Source organism: Mustela lutreola, chromosome 8 (genome assembly GCF_030435805.1).
Source record: "Mustela lutreola isolate mMusLut2 chromosome 8, mMusLut2.pri, whole genome shotgun sequence".
Classification (NCBI taxonomy): Eukaryota; Metazoa; Chordata; class Mammalia; order Carnivora; family Mustelidae; genus Mustela; species Mustela lutreola.
In genome coordinates this window covers 95,315,906-95,334,114 of record NC_081297.1, presented here as the reverse complement: position 1 = coordinate 95,334,114, position 18,209 = coordinate 95,315,906, and the positions used below count along the sequence as shown (strand labels likewise).

Here is an 18,209-nt window from a genome sequence, read left to right as displayed (position 1 = left end):
TCGGCTTTCTGCATGGGTAATGCTGTGGCCCTCACGTGTCCCGGAAGTCATCCAGCATAGTGTTTAGGGACACACCCTGTGGCATCTGCTGAGCTGTGCCAAATTAGTACGTTCGTATTCTCACGTTCTTTCTTCAGGTATTGTGTAGAGAATTTTGACAGTAAAATATTTACTTCCACACCACCTGGAAGGTCTGTTCTCTACTCTGAATCAAAAAAGGGACTGTGTTCATGGACAGTTGGGGTGCATACATGGAATTAGCACATGACCCAATTTGACATTGTTTTAATCCCCTCAGCTCAGCTTTTAAATATTGACTGTGTCACTTAGGTTTATACAGACTTACCTTTATTTCTCTTTAGTCCTGGACACTAGGAAGGGGAGTCGGGGTTAGTGACATGGCTCCCAGATTTTCTTCACCATCCACTGACTCCCATCTACCAGCACAACTTCCCCAGATTCTTTCTTGACATAGTAGTAATAGGAGTCCTGACAATGCGGCTGTCACTTTTTACATGCGGACCGTGTGCCGAGTGTGGAAGGGGCATTTTATGTGCCCTGTCATCTACGTTGGACAGAAAAAGAAACTGAGGTTCAAAGACCTGAAAGTTAAACCGTTCAGGGTGACCCAGCTGTAAAATGGTAGAGCTGGGACTCAAACTCAGATCTAAGATCCATGCTTTTTCTACTGTTCTACTTTCTTTCTCTTCCATTCCTTATTCTAATACCTTGACTTCCCACCTCCTCTCATTGTTCATGTGCGGTGCTCATACACTTTCCCTAACTCGGGATTCCTTTACGGTATTCATAATTTCATTATATACTTTTACATTTCAAAAGCAATCCTGTAGCCACACTTTAAAAAAAAAAAAAAAACCCTGAAGACCCCATATTTACAAATTTAAAATGCCACTCTGCCTTCTTGAGGCTAACTTTCCATGCTTTCTCCTGATCACCCTTTTGAGAAGAAGGCCTTTTCCTGGGATCTGGGGATGCTGGTAGTAGGGATGACAGGGAGAGGTACAAGCAGGGAAGCCGGAAATGAGACCTGTGCTGAGGGGCTTCATGCTTCACCCACTCCCACTCTGGGACTGCAAAAAGTGACTCTTAACTAGAGTGGAAGCAGAACAGAGACTTCTTCAGGAGGCAGTGTGTCTGTGTGCCTGAACTACTATCTCGTGTAGCCTACAGAGAAGGCTTTCCCAAGGGGAGGGAGAAGCGGGATTTCTGCCCTGAACTTTTATTTTTACCTTTTACCCTGATCTTTTTTTCTTCACTTGCTGCCTTTCAGAGGCCCTCACTAGTCCTTTTCTGAGAGATGGGGAGGGAAGGGGTAATCAGCCGGACTTTCTCCTGCTTACCATTGGAAACTGCCTAAAGGCTTTGAGATTTCTCTCCTACCTTCCCTTCTGGGCCTGACACAGAGGGTAAGAAGACATTAGGGGAAGTTGGTCACTTTATAAAATGACTGTTGGAACAAAGTGATGCGATTCAAATTCCTGAGGTCCTGGTGTGTCTTAATTCTCTTGAAGGCCCAAATAAAATGTGTTTCTTTTAGGAGACATTTAGATACATTGTTTGAAAAAAGGAAACAGGGTCACTTCAAAATGTCCATTACGTGGTAATCAATGCTGTTCAGTCTGTGTTGTAATTAATGAAAACATTGGTGACAGTCTGCCCATTGTTTCTTTCGCAAAAGGAAATGACAGACTAATAAGGACCCCAGGAAGGTTTACATAATTCCAGAAGGAAGTAGAAACTATGCACAGTTTTGACTGATAGCGCTCCTAATTGCAAACATAGGCTCACCTGAGCAGGTTCCTATTCCTAATGGACTTAGAGATGTTGGATTTGACTTTAACGTCCATTTAAAACAGATTTGGGGGTTCTTTATGGATGGAAATGGTAACTTGAAAAACTTTCACACAGTTTAATTCACTTGACAAGGTAGAACTAACTGCGGAAAAGGAAATGTCACTGGCCAACCATCATTCCTTGGTGTGGTTGACAGTGAGCGGGAGATGTGGAACCCAGCCTGGCTCGGGCAGTCACTGATGGGTGGGCTTCCCACTAAGGACTCATTTTCATTTCAGGTTTTGATTTTGGTAGATTTTGTAGATTGAGATTTGCCAGAGAGGAGTTTCTCTTCTTGTCTGATTTATAGATCAAAGGTATGGCATGAGAGTAAATGGCAAAAGTTTACTTTTATAAGCTGTCACTGGGAACTGTTGTGTTCGGAAACAGGATTGCTTCAAAGTGTCCAATTTGTGGTAATTGGTGCCATTTAGGCCATGGTGTAATTAATGAAAACATCTTCCCATTGTGTCCGTTGTGCAAGAGGGAGGCATCGGAGAGAAGATTGCCCCAGAGAGCTCCCAAATCCTCTGTGGGAATGATGATCAGCAGGAAGGTCAGAAATCCAAGAAAACATAGCTGACCCAGAAAAGTTTTTGTGGCAGCCTAGCACACACTAACCTTCATAATCTGAATCCCCAGTAGAGGACAAGTGGTGAAGATGTGGTAGGGATAGAAGATGGAGGGTTGGTCAGAATGGGCCAAACTGGTGGAAGGGGCACTCGACTCGATTCTTTGAGGTGGAAACGGCTACTCATGAGAGGCAAAGACAAAATCAGGTGGTAACTGATGGACGAAAGCTAGAACAAATAAGCCCTAGCACCAGGACCTGAGATTAAAAGAAAGATCTTAAGAAGAAAGTGCCTCCACTGTTGGGAGAATGCAAGCTGGGGCAGCCACTCTGAAAAATGGCATGGAGGTTCCTCAGAAAGTGAAAAACAGACCTATGCTATGACTTAGCAATCGCACTGCTAGATATTTACCGAAGAATGTGAAAATGCTAATTCAGAGGGATACATGCACCCCGATGTTTATAGCCACATTATCTACACCAGCCAAATTATGGAAACAGCCCAAGTGTCCATCAACTGATGAATGGATAAAGAAGATGTGGTGTATATATAATGGAATAATTACTCAGCCATAAAAAAACAATGAAATGCCATTTGCACCAACATGGTTGGAGCTAGAGAGTATTGTGTTAAATGAAATAAGTCAGAGAAAGACAAATACCATATGATTTCACTCATGTAGAATTTAAATAACAAAACAAAAGAGTAAAGGCAGGGGTGAGAAAAAGGCAAAGCAAGAAACAAACTCCTAACATGGAGAACAAAGTGATGGTAATCAGAGAGGATGTGGGAGGGGTGGGTTAAATGGGTGATGGGGATTAAGGAGGGCACTTGGGGTGAGCACCCCATGTTGTATGTAAATGCTGAATCACTATATTGTAAGCCTGAAACTAATGTAACACTGTATGTTAACTAACTGGAATTTAAATGAAAATTTTAATTTAAATTAAAAGAAGAAGGTGCCTCTAGTCAGGAACGAGATTAATAATGTGCTATCTCTAAGGGGTCAGTTTAAGAACAAGCAAGGAAGGTTCTGGGAGATTGCTGAGAGCTCAACTTAAAAGGTACCTCTCACCCTATTGTAGTGGTGCAGTTCAGAGGTCGTTAGTATGTTCACAAAGTTGTTCACGTAAAGCCACTGTCTAATTTCAGAATATTTTCATCACCCACGTAAGCTAGGGATCACTCCCCATCCCTCATTCTCCTATTTCCTGCCAACAGCTAGTCTGCCTTCTGTCTTTACGGATTGCATGTTCTGGACATCTCATATACACGGAATCATAAAATATGTGGCCTTTTATGTCTGGCTTCTTTCACTTAACATGCTGTTTTCAAGGCTCATCTCTTGTCGCTTAGATCAGTATTGCCTGCCTTTTTGTGGCTCAATCCTATTCCACTTAGGGATATATATTTTGTGTATCCATTCATCCACGGATGGACATGTGGGTTGTTTCTGCTTTTTGTCTGAACAGTGTTGCCGTGAACCTTTGTGAGTTTTTGCATGCACATCTATTGTAGTTGCCTTGGGCATTTACCTAGGAGTGAAATTGATGGAGTCTCTGGTACTTCTGTATTGAACTTTTGGAGAAACTGCCAAACTGTTTTTGAAGCAGTGCACCATTTTACGTACCCCCTGGCAGTGCCCGAGGATTTTAGTTTCTCCACATCCTCACTATTGTCTGCCATTTTATTTTCGCCATCTTAGTGAGTGTGAAGTAGTATCTCTTTGTGGTTTTGATTTCCAATTCCCTGATGACGAATGATGTTGAACATCTTTTCATGTACTTCTTGGCCATGTGTTTATCTTTGGAGAAATGAATTTGCAACAGCAAATTCTGCCCTTGGAACAGTACTGATTTACATGGCTATGCTAATGCTCTCTAATCAGGGGGATTGGTAGTTTTGCTACTTAGAATTTTTAGAAAGGTGAAGTTTTTTGTAAAACACTGAAGCATTTCCAAAGAAGGATGTCTGTCCAAAGGAAGAACAAAGCTGGGGCTGGATTTGGAATGTGGGATGAGGGGCAGCCGGCCCTTTGATTAGCTGCCTCAGCCCTTCATGGCCTCTGCTTCCCACCCCCATAGTCCTAAATTAATCTCCTTGGGAAGCAAGAATTTAAATGTAGAATGAACACAAAGAAAGTGAACTATTTATTGAGGCCGAATAAAAGTTGACCTTGACACCTAACTAAGTTAACTGAGAGACATCATTACCTTAAAAACTGAACTGTACTTTTAAAGGGTGGGAAAGACAAATGACTTTTTTTAATGTCTCATTGAGTTCTTAAGCAGTCTTTATATTTTAAAGATTTTTTATTTATTTGAAAGACAGAGAGAGCACAAGTGGGAATGAAAGGGAGAATCAGGGTTCTCACTGAGCAGGGAGCTGATGTAGGTCTCGATCCCAGGACCCTGCGATCATGACCTGAGCTGAGGGCAGACGCTTAGCTGACTGAGAGATCCAGGCCACCCTTAAGCAGTCTTTTAAAACTTTTTTTTTTTTTTTTAAACTTAAGTCACTAAAAGCTGGGAAAACAAGAGTCTATTGATCATACAAACTTGAATTTTGTTAACTGTGATACACAGTTTACTAATTTTTCTTCTGATCTGTGAAAAAGTCATTAAACTACTTTTGATCTTCCTGTACATAATCTACAATTAATATTTTAAGAATTTAGAAGATGTACAGTATCTTTTGAAGCTCTTATTGTATTATACCTCTAACTTAAAACTATAGGCCTTTTTAGTATGTACCACTACTTTGAAAAGATTACCCTTACTTTGAAAAGGAAGTTACATTGAGCATCTCGATATCTTACATAAGATGACTGACCTGTGCGAAACCAGGATCAAAGCTTATTTTATCAGGAAATTTTAAAAAATATTTTATTTTTTCTACACCCAGTGTGGGGCTCGAAACCACACCCCAGGAACAAGAGTTGCACAGTCCACCAACTGAGCAGGCCAGGGCACCCCATCAGGAAATTTTATGTAACAAAATTTTTGCAGGAATGGACTCCTGTTGGAGAACATCTCCTGCTTGCTTTCGAAATATTTTTAAAAAATATATAGAGATGCATATACACCTATATGTTTTTTTATTATACCTGTTTATTTTACCATAAACAGTGGTAGGAGTTACTCATTCTCATGGCAGAACATATAAATCAAAAATACACAGAAGGACTTTTAGGTAAGTAATTATTTTAGTTATTATATAGTGTGAAATATTTCTGTCAGGAAACTACAAGATGAGTAATGTGACTCTGTTTTAAGTTTTTCAGTAGCAAGAGTTTGGAACAAAAATAAAACAAGTCAGCAGAAGACACAATGGTAAATTGTCATCTGAGTGATTGTGTAAGCCTTGAAGATAGTTAATGTACGAGAGCGATGAGGCAGAACAGTAAGTTCTCCCACTGTTACAACAAAGATATATTGTGTCTATTGGATACCTCAAAATATTTTTTTTCCTGCCCTTATTTACTAAATTTCTTTTTTTTTAATCTTTTTTTTTTTTAAAGATTTATTTATTTGACAGAGAGAAACCACAAGTAGGCAGAGAGGCAGGCAAAGACAGAGGGGGAAGCAGGCTCCCTGCTGAGCAGAGAGCCCGATGTGGGGCTCAATCCTAGGACTCTGGGATCATGACCTGAGCTGAAGGCAGAGGGTTAACCCACTGAGCCACCCAGGCGCCCCTTTACTAAATTTCTTATCCTGTTTTTCCATTTGTCATGAAAAGGAGTTTTTAGACACAGTTTCTATTTCAGTTCACATATATGTTATAATTTAGGGTGCTCTGTTTTTCTGGGGGCTATTATAGGCTTTTTGTACAGGTTATCTCATTTTTCCTCACATCAGCCTTCTTAAATAAGTACTGTCATTATGCCCAGTTTAAGGGTGAGGAAGCTAAGGCTCAAACAGGTTAAGTGACTGGTTCAATCATAAAGATAGGGGTGCCTGGCTTGCTTAGTAGAGCCTGAGACTCTTGATCTTGGACTCATGAGTTGAAGCCCCATGGTGGGCATGGAGATTACTTTAAAAGAAAAAAAAGTTACAAAGGTAATCAGTCATATGCAGAACCAAGATTTTTTTTTTTTTTTTGTCCATGCTTTATTTTATATTTATTCAGGAGTTATTTTATTATCGGTAAGCTCTTTTTTTTTTCCCCATTTTATTTTCAGTGTTACAAAATTCATTGTTTATGTACCACACCCAGTGCTCCATGCAATACGTGCCCTCCTTAGTAGCCACCACCAGCCTCACCCATCACCCCAACCCCTCCCCTTCAAAACCCTCAGTTTGTTTCTCAGAGTCCACAGTCTCTCATGGTTTGTCTCCCCCTCCAATTTCCCCCAACTCGCTTCTCTCCATCTCCCCATGTCCTCTGTGTTATTCCTTATGCTCCACAAGTAAGTGAAACCATATGATACTTGACTCTCTGCTTGACTTACTTCACTCAGCATAATCTCTTCCAGTCCCGTCCATGTTTATACAAAGGTTGGGTATTCATCCTTTCTGATGGAGGTATAATACTTGATTGTATATATGCACCACCTTCTTTATCCATTCATCCATTGAAGGGCATCTTGGTTCTTTCCACAGTTTGGCGACTGTGGCCATTGCTGCTATGAACATTGTGGTACAAATGGCCCTTTTTTTGACCCCATCTGTATCTTTGGGGTAAAGACTCAGTAGTGCAATTGCAGGGTCATAATTTCTTGAGGAATCTCCACACTGTTTTCCAAAGTGGCTGTACCAACTTGCATTCCCACCAACAGTGTAAGAGGGTTCCCTTTACTTCACATCCTCTCCAACACTTGTTTTTTACCATCTTGTTGATTTTGGCCATTCTAACTAGTGTAAGGTGGTATCTCAATGTAGTTTTGATTTGAATCTCCCTGATGGCTAGTGATGATGAACATTTTTTCATGTGTCTATTAGCCATTTGTATATCTTCTTTGAAGAAGTGTCTGTTCATGTGTTCTGCCCATTTTTTGACGTGATTATCTGTTTTTTCTGAGTGTTGAGTTTGAGGAGTTCTTTATAGGTCTTGGATATCAGCCCTTTGTAGTGTCATTTGTGAATATCTTCTCCCATTCCGTGGGTTGCCTCTTTGTTATGTTGACTGTTTACTTTTTGTGCAGAAGTTTTTGATCTTGATGAAGTCCCAAAAGTTCATTTTTTGAGTTTATTTCCTTTGCCTTTGGAGACATATCTTGAAAGAAGTTGCTGTGGCCCGGGATTTTGACCCAGTTCTGACACCACTGTCTTCATCTGCAAGCTATATGTAGTTTGTTATGAATCTAGAATGATTACTCAGCCTCACCTTAATTTTTTGTTTATTGTGTTGCTTCCATAGAAGGCTGGTCCTCTCAGAGTGACTCTCACTAAGTTTGAGCTTAGGAATGCCTTCAGATATCTACACAGGTCATTTGGAGGGTCTGAACAGTAAGTTCACGGCTGAGGTAAAAAGCTCTGGCTAAACCTTTGGGAAGTGGACTACTGAGAATTTAAGCCAGTGGGTCTGAAAGCAATGAAGTCTGCCACTCCAGGTCAGTCAAGGCAGGAGTTTCTATGAAACAGGTCTCCCTGAGGTTTGATGTGCAGTGTTATGAATAGCCACTTCTCATTTGGAAGCAGTAAATATTTAGAGACAAGGAATGGGATTTAGGATAGTCTTGGACATGAGCTAGAAGCCTCCAGAATGATTTAAGTACTGACTAGAATTTTTTCCCTGCCACACTGTGTCAGAGCTTCATCAAGGGAGTTCTATTGAGACAACTGTTTGGTTAGCATCTAGCTACTCTTTTTGTTCCTGTTCCTGTTCCTTTTTTTTTTTTTTTTAAGATTTTAAGTAATCTCTACATCCAATGTGGGGCTTGAACTCACAACCCTGAGATCAGAGTTGCATGCTCAACCGAGACCACAGGGCAGCCCAATTTTTCCCTTGAACTGTAGTCCAGTTTACTTAATAGTGCCCATAGGTGCAATCCTCAGACAAGTTTTATATACTTTGTTGTATATAGAGACAGATTGTATATACTGACCCTCTTGGGACAAAGAGGGTCAGATTCCATGTCCAGATGATCTCCTGGAGGATTCTTCACTGACCTCTTCTCCCCTACCTTTCTTTTTAATAAACTCAGTTCATACTCAGATAATCAGTTGGAGGCTTACTTTCCTGGAGAGGGTCTTAATTCTCCTTTTAAATATCTTAAAAGCTGTTTTTTCCCCTTAGAAAATCACTTAGTGTTTTATTTATTTTTGTTTTAACGATTTTATTTATTTATTTGACAGAGAAATAGAAAACACAAGTAGGCAGAGCAGCAGGCAGAGGGAGAGGGGAGAAGCAGGCTCTCTGCTGAGCAGGGAGCCTGATGTGGGGCTTGATCCCCAGGACCCCTGGTATCATGACCTGAGCTGAAGACAGCCACTTAACTGACTGAGCCACCCAGGCACCCTCAGTGTTTTAGTGAGACAGAAGCTGCAGGGCAGTACTCTTAAAAATATCCCAAATTTGAATTTTTTTTCTTTCTTTCTCTTTTCAAAGATTTATTTTTTGAGAGAGTGAGCATAGGGCAGGAGCAGGGAGTGGCAGAGGGAGAGAGGATCTCAGACTCCCCACTGAGTGCCAAGTCTGACAAGGCAGGGCTCGATCACAAACCCTGAGATCATGACCTGAGCAGAAATCAAGAGTCAGATGGTCAACCAACTAAGCTACCCAGGTGCCCCTGGATTTTTTTCTTAATATTGGGTTGTAATAATTCTTTACTTATTCTGGATACCTATTATCAGATATATGTATTGTAAATATTTTTATTCAGTCTGTGGCTTGACTTTTCATTTTCTTCATGGTATCTAAGAAAAGTTTTAAATTTTGATTAAGATTCTTTGCCTACTCCAGATGGCAAAGGTTATTCTCCTGTTTTCTTTTTAGAGATTTTATAGTTTTAGCTATTATGTTTAGGACTGTGATCCATGTCATGGTACTTTTTCTGTATGGCTTTAAGTGTAGGGGTCCAGATTTGTTTTTTCCATATAGATATCTAGTTGTTCTAACACAAATAATTGAAAAACTTTACTTTCCCCACTGAATTATCTTGGAACCTTTGTTTAAAAAAAAAAAATAGTTGGGGCGCCTGGGTGGCTCAGTGGATTAAGCCGCTGCCTTCGGCTCAGGTCATGATCTCAGTGTCCTGGGATCGAGCCCCGCATCGGGCTCTTTGCTCAGCGGGAGCCTGCTTCCTCCTCTCTCTCTGCCTGACTCTCCGCCTACTTGTGATCTTTCTCTCTGTCAAATAAATTAATAAAATCTTAAAAAAAAAAAAAATAGTTGACCACATATGTTTAGACCTATTTCTGTACTCTCCATTCAGCTTCATTGATCTGTGTGTTTGTCTCTATGCTAATATCATACTATCCTGATTATTGTAGCTTTATACTGTCTTGAAATCAAGTACTGTAAGTCTTCACACTTTGAGGGTTTTTCAAATTCTTTTGGCCATTTTATGTACCCGGAATCAGTTTATCGAATCCCTGTGAGAAATTCCTTCTAGAATTTTGATTCAGATTGCAGTTGACTCTTGGCAAGAATAGACATCTTAATGATATTGACTCTTCCAATCCATGAACATGGTATGCTTACCATTTTCTGAGATCACCTTTAATTTTTCACAGCAGAGTTTTGTATTATCAGTGTATAGGTCTTGTAGATATTTTGTTGAATTTTCCCCTAAGTAATTGTAAATAGTGTTTTTAAATTATATTGTCTAGTTGTTCATTGCAAGTATATAGAAATAAAATCAGTTTTTGTATATTGGCCATGTATCTTGCAACCTTGCTAATAAACTCACTTGTTAGTTTTATTAGTTTTGGTAGAGTCCTTAAGATTTTTCCAAACACATGGTCATATAATCTACAGATGAGACCCTTTTATATATTCCTCTCTAGTTCCTGTGCCTTTTATTTCCTTATATTGATTTATTGCACTGGCTAAGACTTCTAGTACAGTGTTGAATAGAAGTGATGAGAGTAGACATCCTTGCCTTGTTCCCGATTAAAGTATCCTTTACCACTATGATGTTAGCTGTAGGTTTTTCATAAATGCCTTTTATTAGGTTGAGGAAGTTTTCAGATTTTCAAAATTTTTCATAAATGAATTTGTCAAATGCTTTTTCTGCATGATTATATAATTTTTAACCTTAATTCTGTTGACATGGCAGATTACTTTGTTGTTTAGATGCTGAAAAGGCTTGCATCTTTGAGATAAACCTTACTTGGTTTTGATGTATCATTGCTGGGTTTGATTTGCTAATATTTTGGATGTTTCTAACAGTGGACTGCCCAGATGAGCAAATAGGCCGTACTGTCCAAATAAGGTATTTGGAACAAGTTTGAGCACATTCTACAGATAAGTGATTTCACCTTCTGTTTTACTTGTCCTTTGAATTCTCCTGCCATCAGAGACAGTATATGCATATGTAGGGCAACATAATGAGGTATGAATTTCAGAATAAACAGTGAGTTCCTTGACGGCAGGCAATTTATCTCTTTCATTTCTACCAGGAGAAGATTAAATTCAAGTGGTGTTACAGAGGTCCAAAATCACAGTGGTTTATACAGAGTGGAAATTTATTTTTCTCTCACAGGGCTGGTACTACTGTCAGCCACAAAAGTCCTCATAGACCTAGTCTTCTAGCTCACTGCTCTACCAACCCTAGGGTGTTTCCATACTTATTCTCGTGGTCTAAGGGGGCTGCATCTGCATTCCTACAGGAGCAGAGTGAGGGAAGGGATGCAGGAGCAGGGTGTATGCCATCTGAGTTTTAAGGAAGTTACCAGAAGCTGCCCTGAGAGACTTCCACGTATATGTACCGCTGTCTAGAACTTAATCATGTGGTCATAGCAAGGCATGGGTTTTGAGACAGGGGTTGTGGAAAATAAGTACTCATTCTCTGTCTGTTGGAAAATCTAGTAGTTTTTTTCACTTATGTTGTTTTTCTGAAAGTTCCTGAAACAAAGTTATTTGCAATATTTTCCTTTCTGGGCCTGTTTTCTGGAAGAACCAAGATAACATTAACAAAGACAGTGGAAAACAAAAGTCATGTTAACGTACAGTAAGCTGTGTGGGGTACAGATAGTGTGGTTCTCAGTATCTATGTCCCCAGGACCTTGCAGATGGCACACTGTAGTACCAGCATAGGTCTGTTGACTATATTATATATCTGCTTCCTCATTAGAATCTTTGCACCAAAAATAGAAATAGGAAAGGTGAATAAGGATATGTTCCAGATGGTCAAAATGGTAAGATTCAGAATTGCATTAGATGCTGCCTTACTGCCTTAAAGTCGGGTGTGCAGGGGAAAGTCTGTGTGCACACGTGTGCAAACAGAAGGAGGTGTTAGGGAGCAGCTGTGGTGGTGACTCAAGAGAGCAAAGGGCAGGGATGTGAGAAATCGGCATCACTAGTTATGTTACACTTCCCCAGATTTTAAAGTCTTACTTGCACCCACGCGAGACTTTCCTGGCAGCAGTCAGAAGGGGAAAAGGTTTAAAAGGCAATGTCTCCATCATGCGATTCGATGTGCTTTAATGCCATGCTATGGACCAACTAGAATGTCATGTCCAATAATGGTATGCTCTCTTGCTCGGGGAATACAGCTGAAAGGAAGTTGCTAGACTGAGGAGGTCTCTGTTATAGTTTTACTTCTGTCACCGTGAGACCTCACAGGTCACTCAGCTTGAGGTTTCCTCCTCCGTGGTTTTTTCCTCCATGGACTGTCAGGGAATTGACTCTGAAGAGACATACTGTCCATGTGTGTCAACAGCGTGCTTGAATTATGTGTGCTCACCCAGGCACTAAACATGGAGTGCTTGGACAAGAGCTCTGGATACATCAGAAATGGGCCCCAGTCAGATGTGGAAATGTGTGGGCAAGTATATGTCATTTGAACAAATGCCACTGTCTGGTCAAGTATAAGTCAGGAGGGAAGTGGTTGATTGCCAAGGACCTAAGACAAGACAAGTTAGAGTCTTGTAGGACATTTCACATAAATTTCACAGGTGTTTGTCAGGTCTGGTAGAGTTGGGTGTGGGGAGCTCAGAAGCACCCAAGCCAAGTGAAATAGGGTAACTCAAATGGTGCCAAATGCTGGAGCTGGCAGTTTGATGAGCTCTGCTGGTTCTTATGAGGAGTCCAGCAAGCTCCCACATCACCACTGTCTGTTGGAAGGCAGAGTGTTTCTAGGTGCTGGCCTGAATTGCCATTCTGAAAAGGCCCCATGGTTGATTCTTAGGAATGCTATAATTTACTGGCCCACTACCTGAAAGTGCTGGAATGACTGAACAGGGTTGCAGAGAACCATCTGAAGGTATAAACTGCTTCCACAGTGTTGGGAGGTAGTGGTTTCCCTCCCTTGCTCTTCTCCCACAAGCTGGTTTTTGTTTTTTTTTGTTTTGTTTTTATTTTTGTCCCCTGAGCATTTCGAAACAAGTGACGAAAGAACCAGCATAGAACAAACAAGCATGAAATTCTTCTAACACCTCCCTTACTCACCATCCTTCTCCTCACTGCCCCCCCAACACACACACACAAACACGGTATAAAAATAGAACTGGTTATTTTTCATGGGGCTGACTTTAGTTTCCTCCTGTTTGTTTCATTTGGTGTTGTGTTTTGTTTTGTTTTGTTAGATGGAGGAGAGGGGCAGAGGGAGAGGAAGAATGAGAATCTCAAGCAGACTCCAAGCCTGGCACAGAGCCCAGTGTAGGGTTCGATCTCACAACCTTGAGATCCTGACCTGAGCTGAAACCAAGAGTGGATGCTTAACTGACTGAGCCACCAGGAGCCCTGTAGTTTGGTTTTTATCACACCATTTCCAGACTCTGGTAGCATGTATTGGGTGCCTGCACTTTGCTTGGGGCTGAGGGTTGGGTAGGGTCGTGCTCCTGGAGTAGACAAGAACGGGGGCTGATGTAGCATTTGAACTCAATTTAAGGGTAGAAATTAGAGTCTTGGTAGTTTGTTTCTTCCCTACACAGGAGGGGTGGGTGTAGGCACCTGACAGGCTGGACGTTCCCTCCCCTTATTTTTATCCATGTGATAGTTTCCAAAAAACTTCCCCAGGGGAAGAAAATAGTCACAAAAGGGGAACACAGAGCCTAACATTTGTTTAACCAGGGGAGAGAGTGCATGGAGCGGTTTGCCTCACAGCAGTGTGGTGAATGGTGTGGACTTGCGCCTTGGCTATCAGAGAAAGCCAGCCCTTTCCCTGAACTTGTCCCCAGGGGCTGCCAGCCCGCAGCCATTCAAGGAAGACAGGGAGGAATGACACCTGTGTTGTGAAGCTCCTCTGAGCCATGCCAGGTCCTGTGCTGGGTGTGTGCTCTCACTCCGTCCTCACAGTAGGGGAATCATTTCCCTGGTTTGTTATTTTTTTAAGATTTTATTTATTTGAGGGGAGCCTGGTGGCTCAGTCATTAAGTCTCTGCCTTTAGCTCAGGTCATGATCCTGGGGTCCAGGGATCAAGCCCTAAGTCGGGCCCCCTGCTCAGTGGGAAGCCTGCTTCTCCCTCTCCCCCGGCTTGTGTTCCCTCTCTCACTGTGTGTCTCTCTCTGTCAAATAAATAAAATCTTTAAAAAATAAATTTTTAAAAAATAAATAAATAAAGATTTATTAGAGCATGAGCAGGAGGAGCAGCAGCAGGAGAGGGAGAAGCAGACTCTCCCCACTGAGCAGGGAGCCCAAGGCTGGATTCTAGGACCCCAGGATCATGACCTGAGCTGAAGGCAGATGCTTAACCATCTGCCATCTGAGTGACCCAGGCACGCTGAGTTCCCTGGTTTTTGCAGATGTGCAAAAAAGTTAAGTATTATCAACCCCAGTGGCAGAGCCACATTGAAATTCTGGTCTAATTTCCAAACCCAGGATTCTTTATGTAGAGCTAGAGAAAAAAAATCTGAGGGTCTCCACAAGGTGTAAGTGTCTCAGACCCTCCTGCAGAGGTGACCATGGGGCAGCAGGTGACAGAGGGGTGGTCAGGGGGAGGTTTTCCATCGCCAGCGCTTCCTGTAAGCCGACCAGCCTGCGGGACTCCTACTGGATACCTGGTCCCCTGGAGAGGACTTGGTTCAACTAGGTTTAATGCGTTTCCTTCTTTTCTCCCTCTGCAGATGGATTTGTCTGTGGAGACGCTCTTCAGCTTCATGCAGGAGCGCCAGAAGAGATACGCCAAATACGCGGAGCAGATCCAGAAAGTCAACGAGATGTCGGCCATCCTCCGCCGCATCCAGATGGGCATTGACCAGACGGTGCCCCTGATGGAGCGGCTCAACAGCTTGCTGCCAGAGAGTGAACGCTTGGAGCCCTTCAGCATGAAACCAGAGAGGGAGCTCAAGCTCTAGGGTTGCCACTCCCCTCTGGCTGGCTGGGCGCTTGCTCTCTGGGGACAGAGCCAGGCACTGCCCCTGGGGCCCCAGACCCAGGAGCTGACTGGATCCTAAAGCCGAGTGGAGGCTCTGGGACTTCGGGAAGGGGTGTGTAGCGGTCCGGCTGGCCTGAAATTCTGATCCTGCGCCACCTACCCCTTTCCTTGATGCGTTTTCCCCTTGGCAAAACAAACCAAACTCATTCTCGGTGCTAACCGAATTTGGAGTATCTGAATTATTAGAAATTTCTTGCAGAACTCTGTGTCGGGAATTCTTTTTATTTTGTTTAGATTTTCTTTTTTTAATTGAGAGTGTTTATTGTCAAGTCTAGCTTGCGGAGTGAAAATATGGAGAGAAGGGGAGAAATGGTTTAAGAAGCTCTGTGTCCTCAAGGCTTTCATGAAATTTTACTCAGTAGGCTTTCCGGGTTATGAATTGTAAACATAAAGAACTAATTTAATCCAAGTCTTGGTGTTGTTACTCTTCCTGCCCCGTTGACATCATGTCAGGTCTTTATCTGGGGCACCCTGTTCCTGCCGCGGTGGGACACTGGTATTTTTGTTGTGTGCTGGGTTATGGTGTCCCTTGTGTGTCATCATTGGAGACTGAGGACTTCCTTTGAACACTCTCATTGGGCTCATCTCCCACTGATAACTGGTTTCCTTAATGTACACGTGGTTTAGGTTTCCTCATATTATTACATCAGCACTGGCAAGACTCCAGTTTCTGTGACAAGGTTTTAACCCACACTGATTTTACTAGCCTGGTAAACCTCCAGAGTGTTCAGTCTTTGAAATGCCTGCAGCAGGCGTGTGTCGAATCCACTTGCTCTGCCAGATGTTGTGCCCTGACTACAAACAGGCCTCTGGGGTCCCGGCCCTCCTTTTCTTCAGAGAGGAAACTCACAGTGCTGCTGAGCTTCTGTGGAAGTTTAGGAAAGGAAGCCACCTAAGTAACTGCAGAAGTGCTTAGTGCAGGAGTTTGCACCTCAGAGCTGTCCCCACGGAAGAAAGGCTAAAGATGCAAAGAAACAGAATGGAGGACCAGGTGGAGGCAGGCTCGTCGCGACCAGGAGCTGGGAATATGGGGAAGCCTCTGGGCCAGGACATCCTGTCCTCGTTCCCCTTATTAAATCCTCTAAACTTCTGAAGGTGTTTTGAGATATCAAAAACAGACTTTGGTAGCTTTATAACCTTAAGTTGCTATAACCTTGAAGTTGATCCTTTTAAGCATATCTCTGGTAAATGCGATCTGATTCTAATCTAGGATTTTGAATAGATACTATTTTGTAAGATTCTTAGAACCCAGAATAAAATGTAGGACCTAAAATAATTGGATAACAAAGAAACTTGAGCATTTGAAGCTAAATGGAAAAAAAAAATGAATTCAGACACAGGATTAAAAAAAAAAAAAAAAAAACAGCTTCCAGGATTTTCGAAGGAACAACCGAAGAATATCAAGACTGTTCATCCCTCTGAGCTGGAAAGAGCAGATGGTCACCAGAGCCCAGGGAAGAGGCCAAGGCGGCATCCCCCTCTTTCAGCGGGTGACTTCCCATATCTGCCTTCCTGGACTGATGCCTTCCTCTCCCCATTAGGAAGGTGGCCTAGAGATGGCCAGCCTCAGGAGACAAAGTGGTGTGAGGGAGTTGTGGGGGACTCGGAAGCCGCGAGCTGGGGAGGGAGGAACTCTCCCTTGAACCTCTGTTGGGCCGCACTGGTGAAGGAAGTTTGTGTTTCTAATGCCTTTTGATGGTCAGGATTTTACTGGGTCTTAAATCATTTCTAGAGGAATTTATTCGAGGGTACAAATCCAGAAAGATGTTTTGTTTCTTAGAAACCTATTAATAGCTAAGGTTATTTTAGGAAATGTCACCGAGGGGAGGGTGGCGATGTTTAGTGAATGTGTCTTCCCCCCCGCTGAGGCACAGTACCTCTTCTGTCATGTTCCACATTTCCATGTGATTGAGGAGCTAATTCTGAGCTCTGTTCTCATCCACTCATCTTTCTCCCCCGTTTCATGTGGTTCTTCACTTTTCTATACTGTTTTAATATAATTTCACAATATATTTTAATATCCCTTGTAGCCAGACTAGGCGCTACCCATACTCATTACTGTTTTTTCCTTTCTTTAATTTCAAACCAGCAGAAATTGAGTTTTGAAAAAATTATACAAGGAATGCTTCTATTCCCCTTTGCCAAGACTGGCAGGAAGTGGCTTTTTTAAGCCATCACCATCGTGTTTTTCAGAGTTCCTGGAGTGTGCAGATTGCAGATCCCCGGTCTGAACACGGACGTGCTTGCAGCTTTCTGAGTACGAAGAACTGTAAGAGCAGCTTGGGGGTCAGGCGCTGTTACCATCACCACACTTAGTGTAATTCATAAATTAAAGCATAGAGCAAATAAAATGAGACGCAGACCAAGCTCCCTGAGGACAGAGCTCGCTCGCTGTGTTTCAACAGTTCATGGTGAGTGTGGCAGGAGGGTGGACCGATCACGGCATGAGAATACTCTCAGCCAGCCAGCCAGCCGGCTTGCCACCCACCTCAAAACCCAACTCTTCTTATAAAGAAGTTAGATGGGGGTGCCTGGTTGGCCTGGTCGGTACAGCATGCAACTCCTGGTCTCAGGACTGTGAGCTCAGGCCCCATGTATAGAGGGAGTAGAGCTTACTGGGGGAAAATTTTTTTTTAAAAGTTAGACAAAATGATAATAACTTGCATTTGGGTCCTAAGTACTGAGGCTCCTCATTACCGGGTAGAAGCAGAGAACAATAGGCAAATTCAGTATTTTTTTAGAGAATTCTAGTGAGTGTTTATGCTGTGGGGGGTGGTTTTGCAGTGTTGTCAACTTGGCTGAGCTGAACTGTTTTCCACAATCTCTGTTTGTTTCTGGTTAGGGTTGGCCACGGGAGCCACCTGCATGAAATTTGGAAGTGGACAGGAAGCAGCAGCCCTACTTCCTCACCAGAGATCGCCGACGTCAGGCCACCACTACATCTTAGGCTCCGGTTCAAGGACTGCTGCCCTGTGCTGGGCCCAGCAGCCAGGTTCATGGCCACTCCAGCTCCCACAGAACTCTGCCTTCAGTTCTTCCAAATCGCAGGCCAGGTATGAATCGAGCTTCACCTGTTAAGTCATCAGCAGGAGGATGAGGCTTCGAGAAGAGGGGAAACTGGCGTGGGTCCTGGCGAGAGGCGGATGCCAGTTCCAGCCGGTTGCTCACAGGCTGCAGCTGTCCTGGCCATCTCAGATCACACTGCCACCTTCTTTTCCAACCGCCTGCCCAGTGACTTCACCTGCACCAGAAACAGCTCAACTGGGGCTTGCTTAGCAGCACCCGTAATGAAGTACGCAAG

At 42.7% G+C, this 18,209-nt stretch overlaps 1 protein-coding gene across 2 annotated transcripts in view; it reads left to right on the top strand.

Moving 5' to 3' along the window:
• The window catches only part of BORCS5 (BLOC-1 related complex subunit 5), a 97,001-nt gene extending 81,684 nt beyond the window's left edge, over positions 1-15,317 (top strand). For both annotated transcript variants that reach the window (XM_059186067.1, XM_059186066.1), the window contains exon 4: positions 14,598-15,317. In XM_059186067.1, the coding sequence (XP_059042050.1) occupies positions 14,598-14,828 (231 nt within the window). In that variant the 3' untranslated portion in view covers positions 14,829-15,317. The remainder of the gene's footprint in view (positions 1-14,597) is intronic.
• Positions 15,318-18,209: the final 2,892 nt, after the last annotated feature.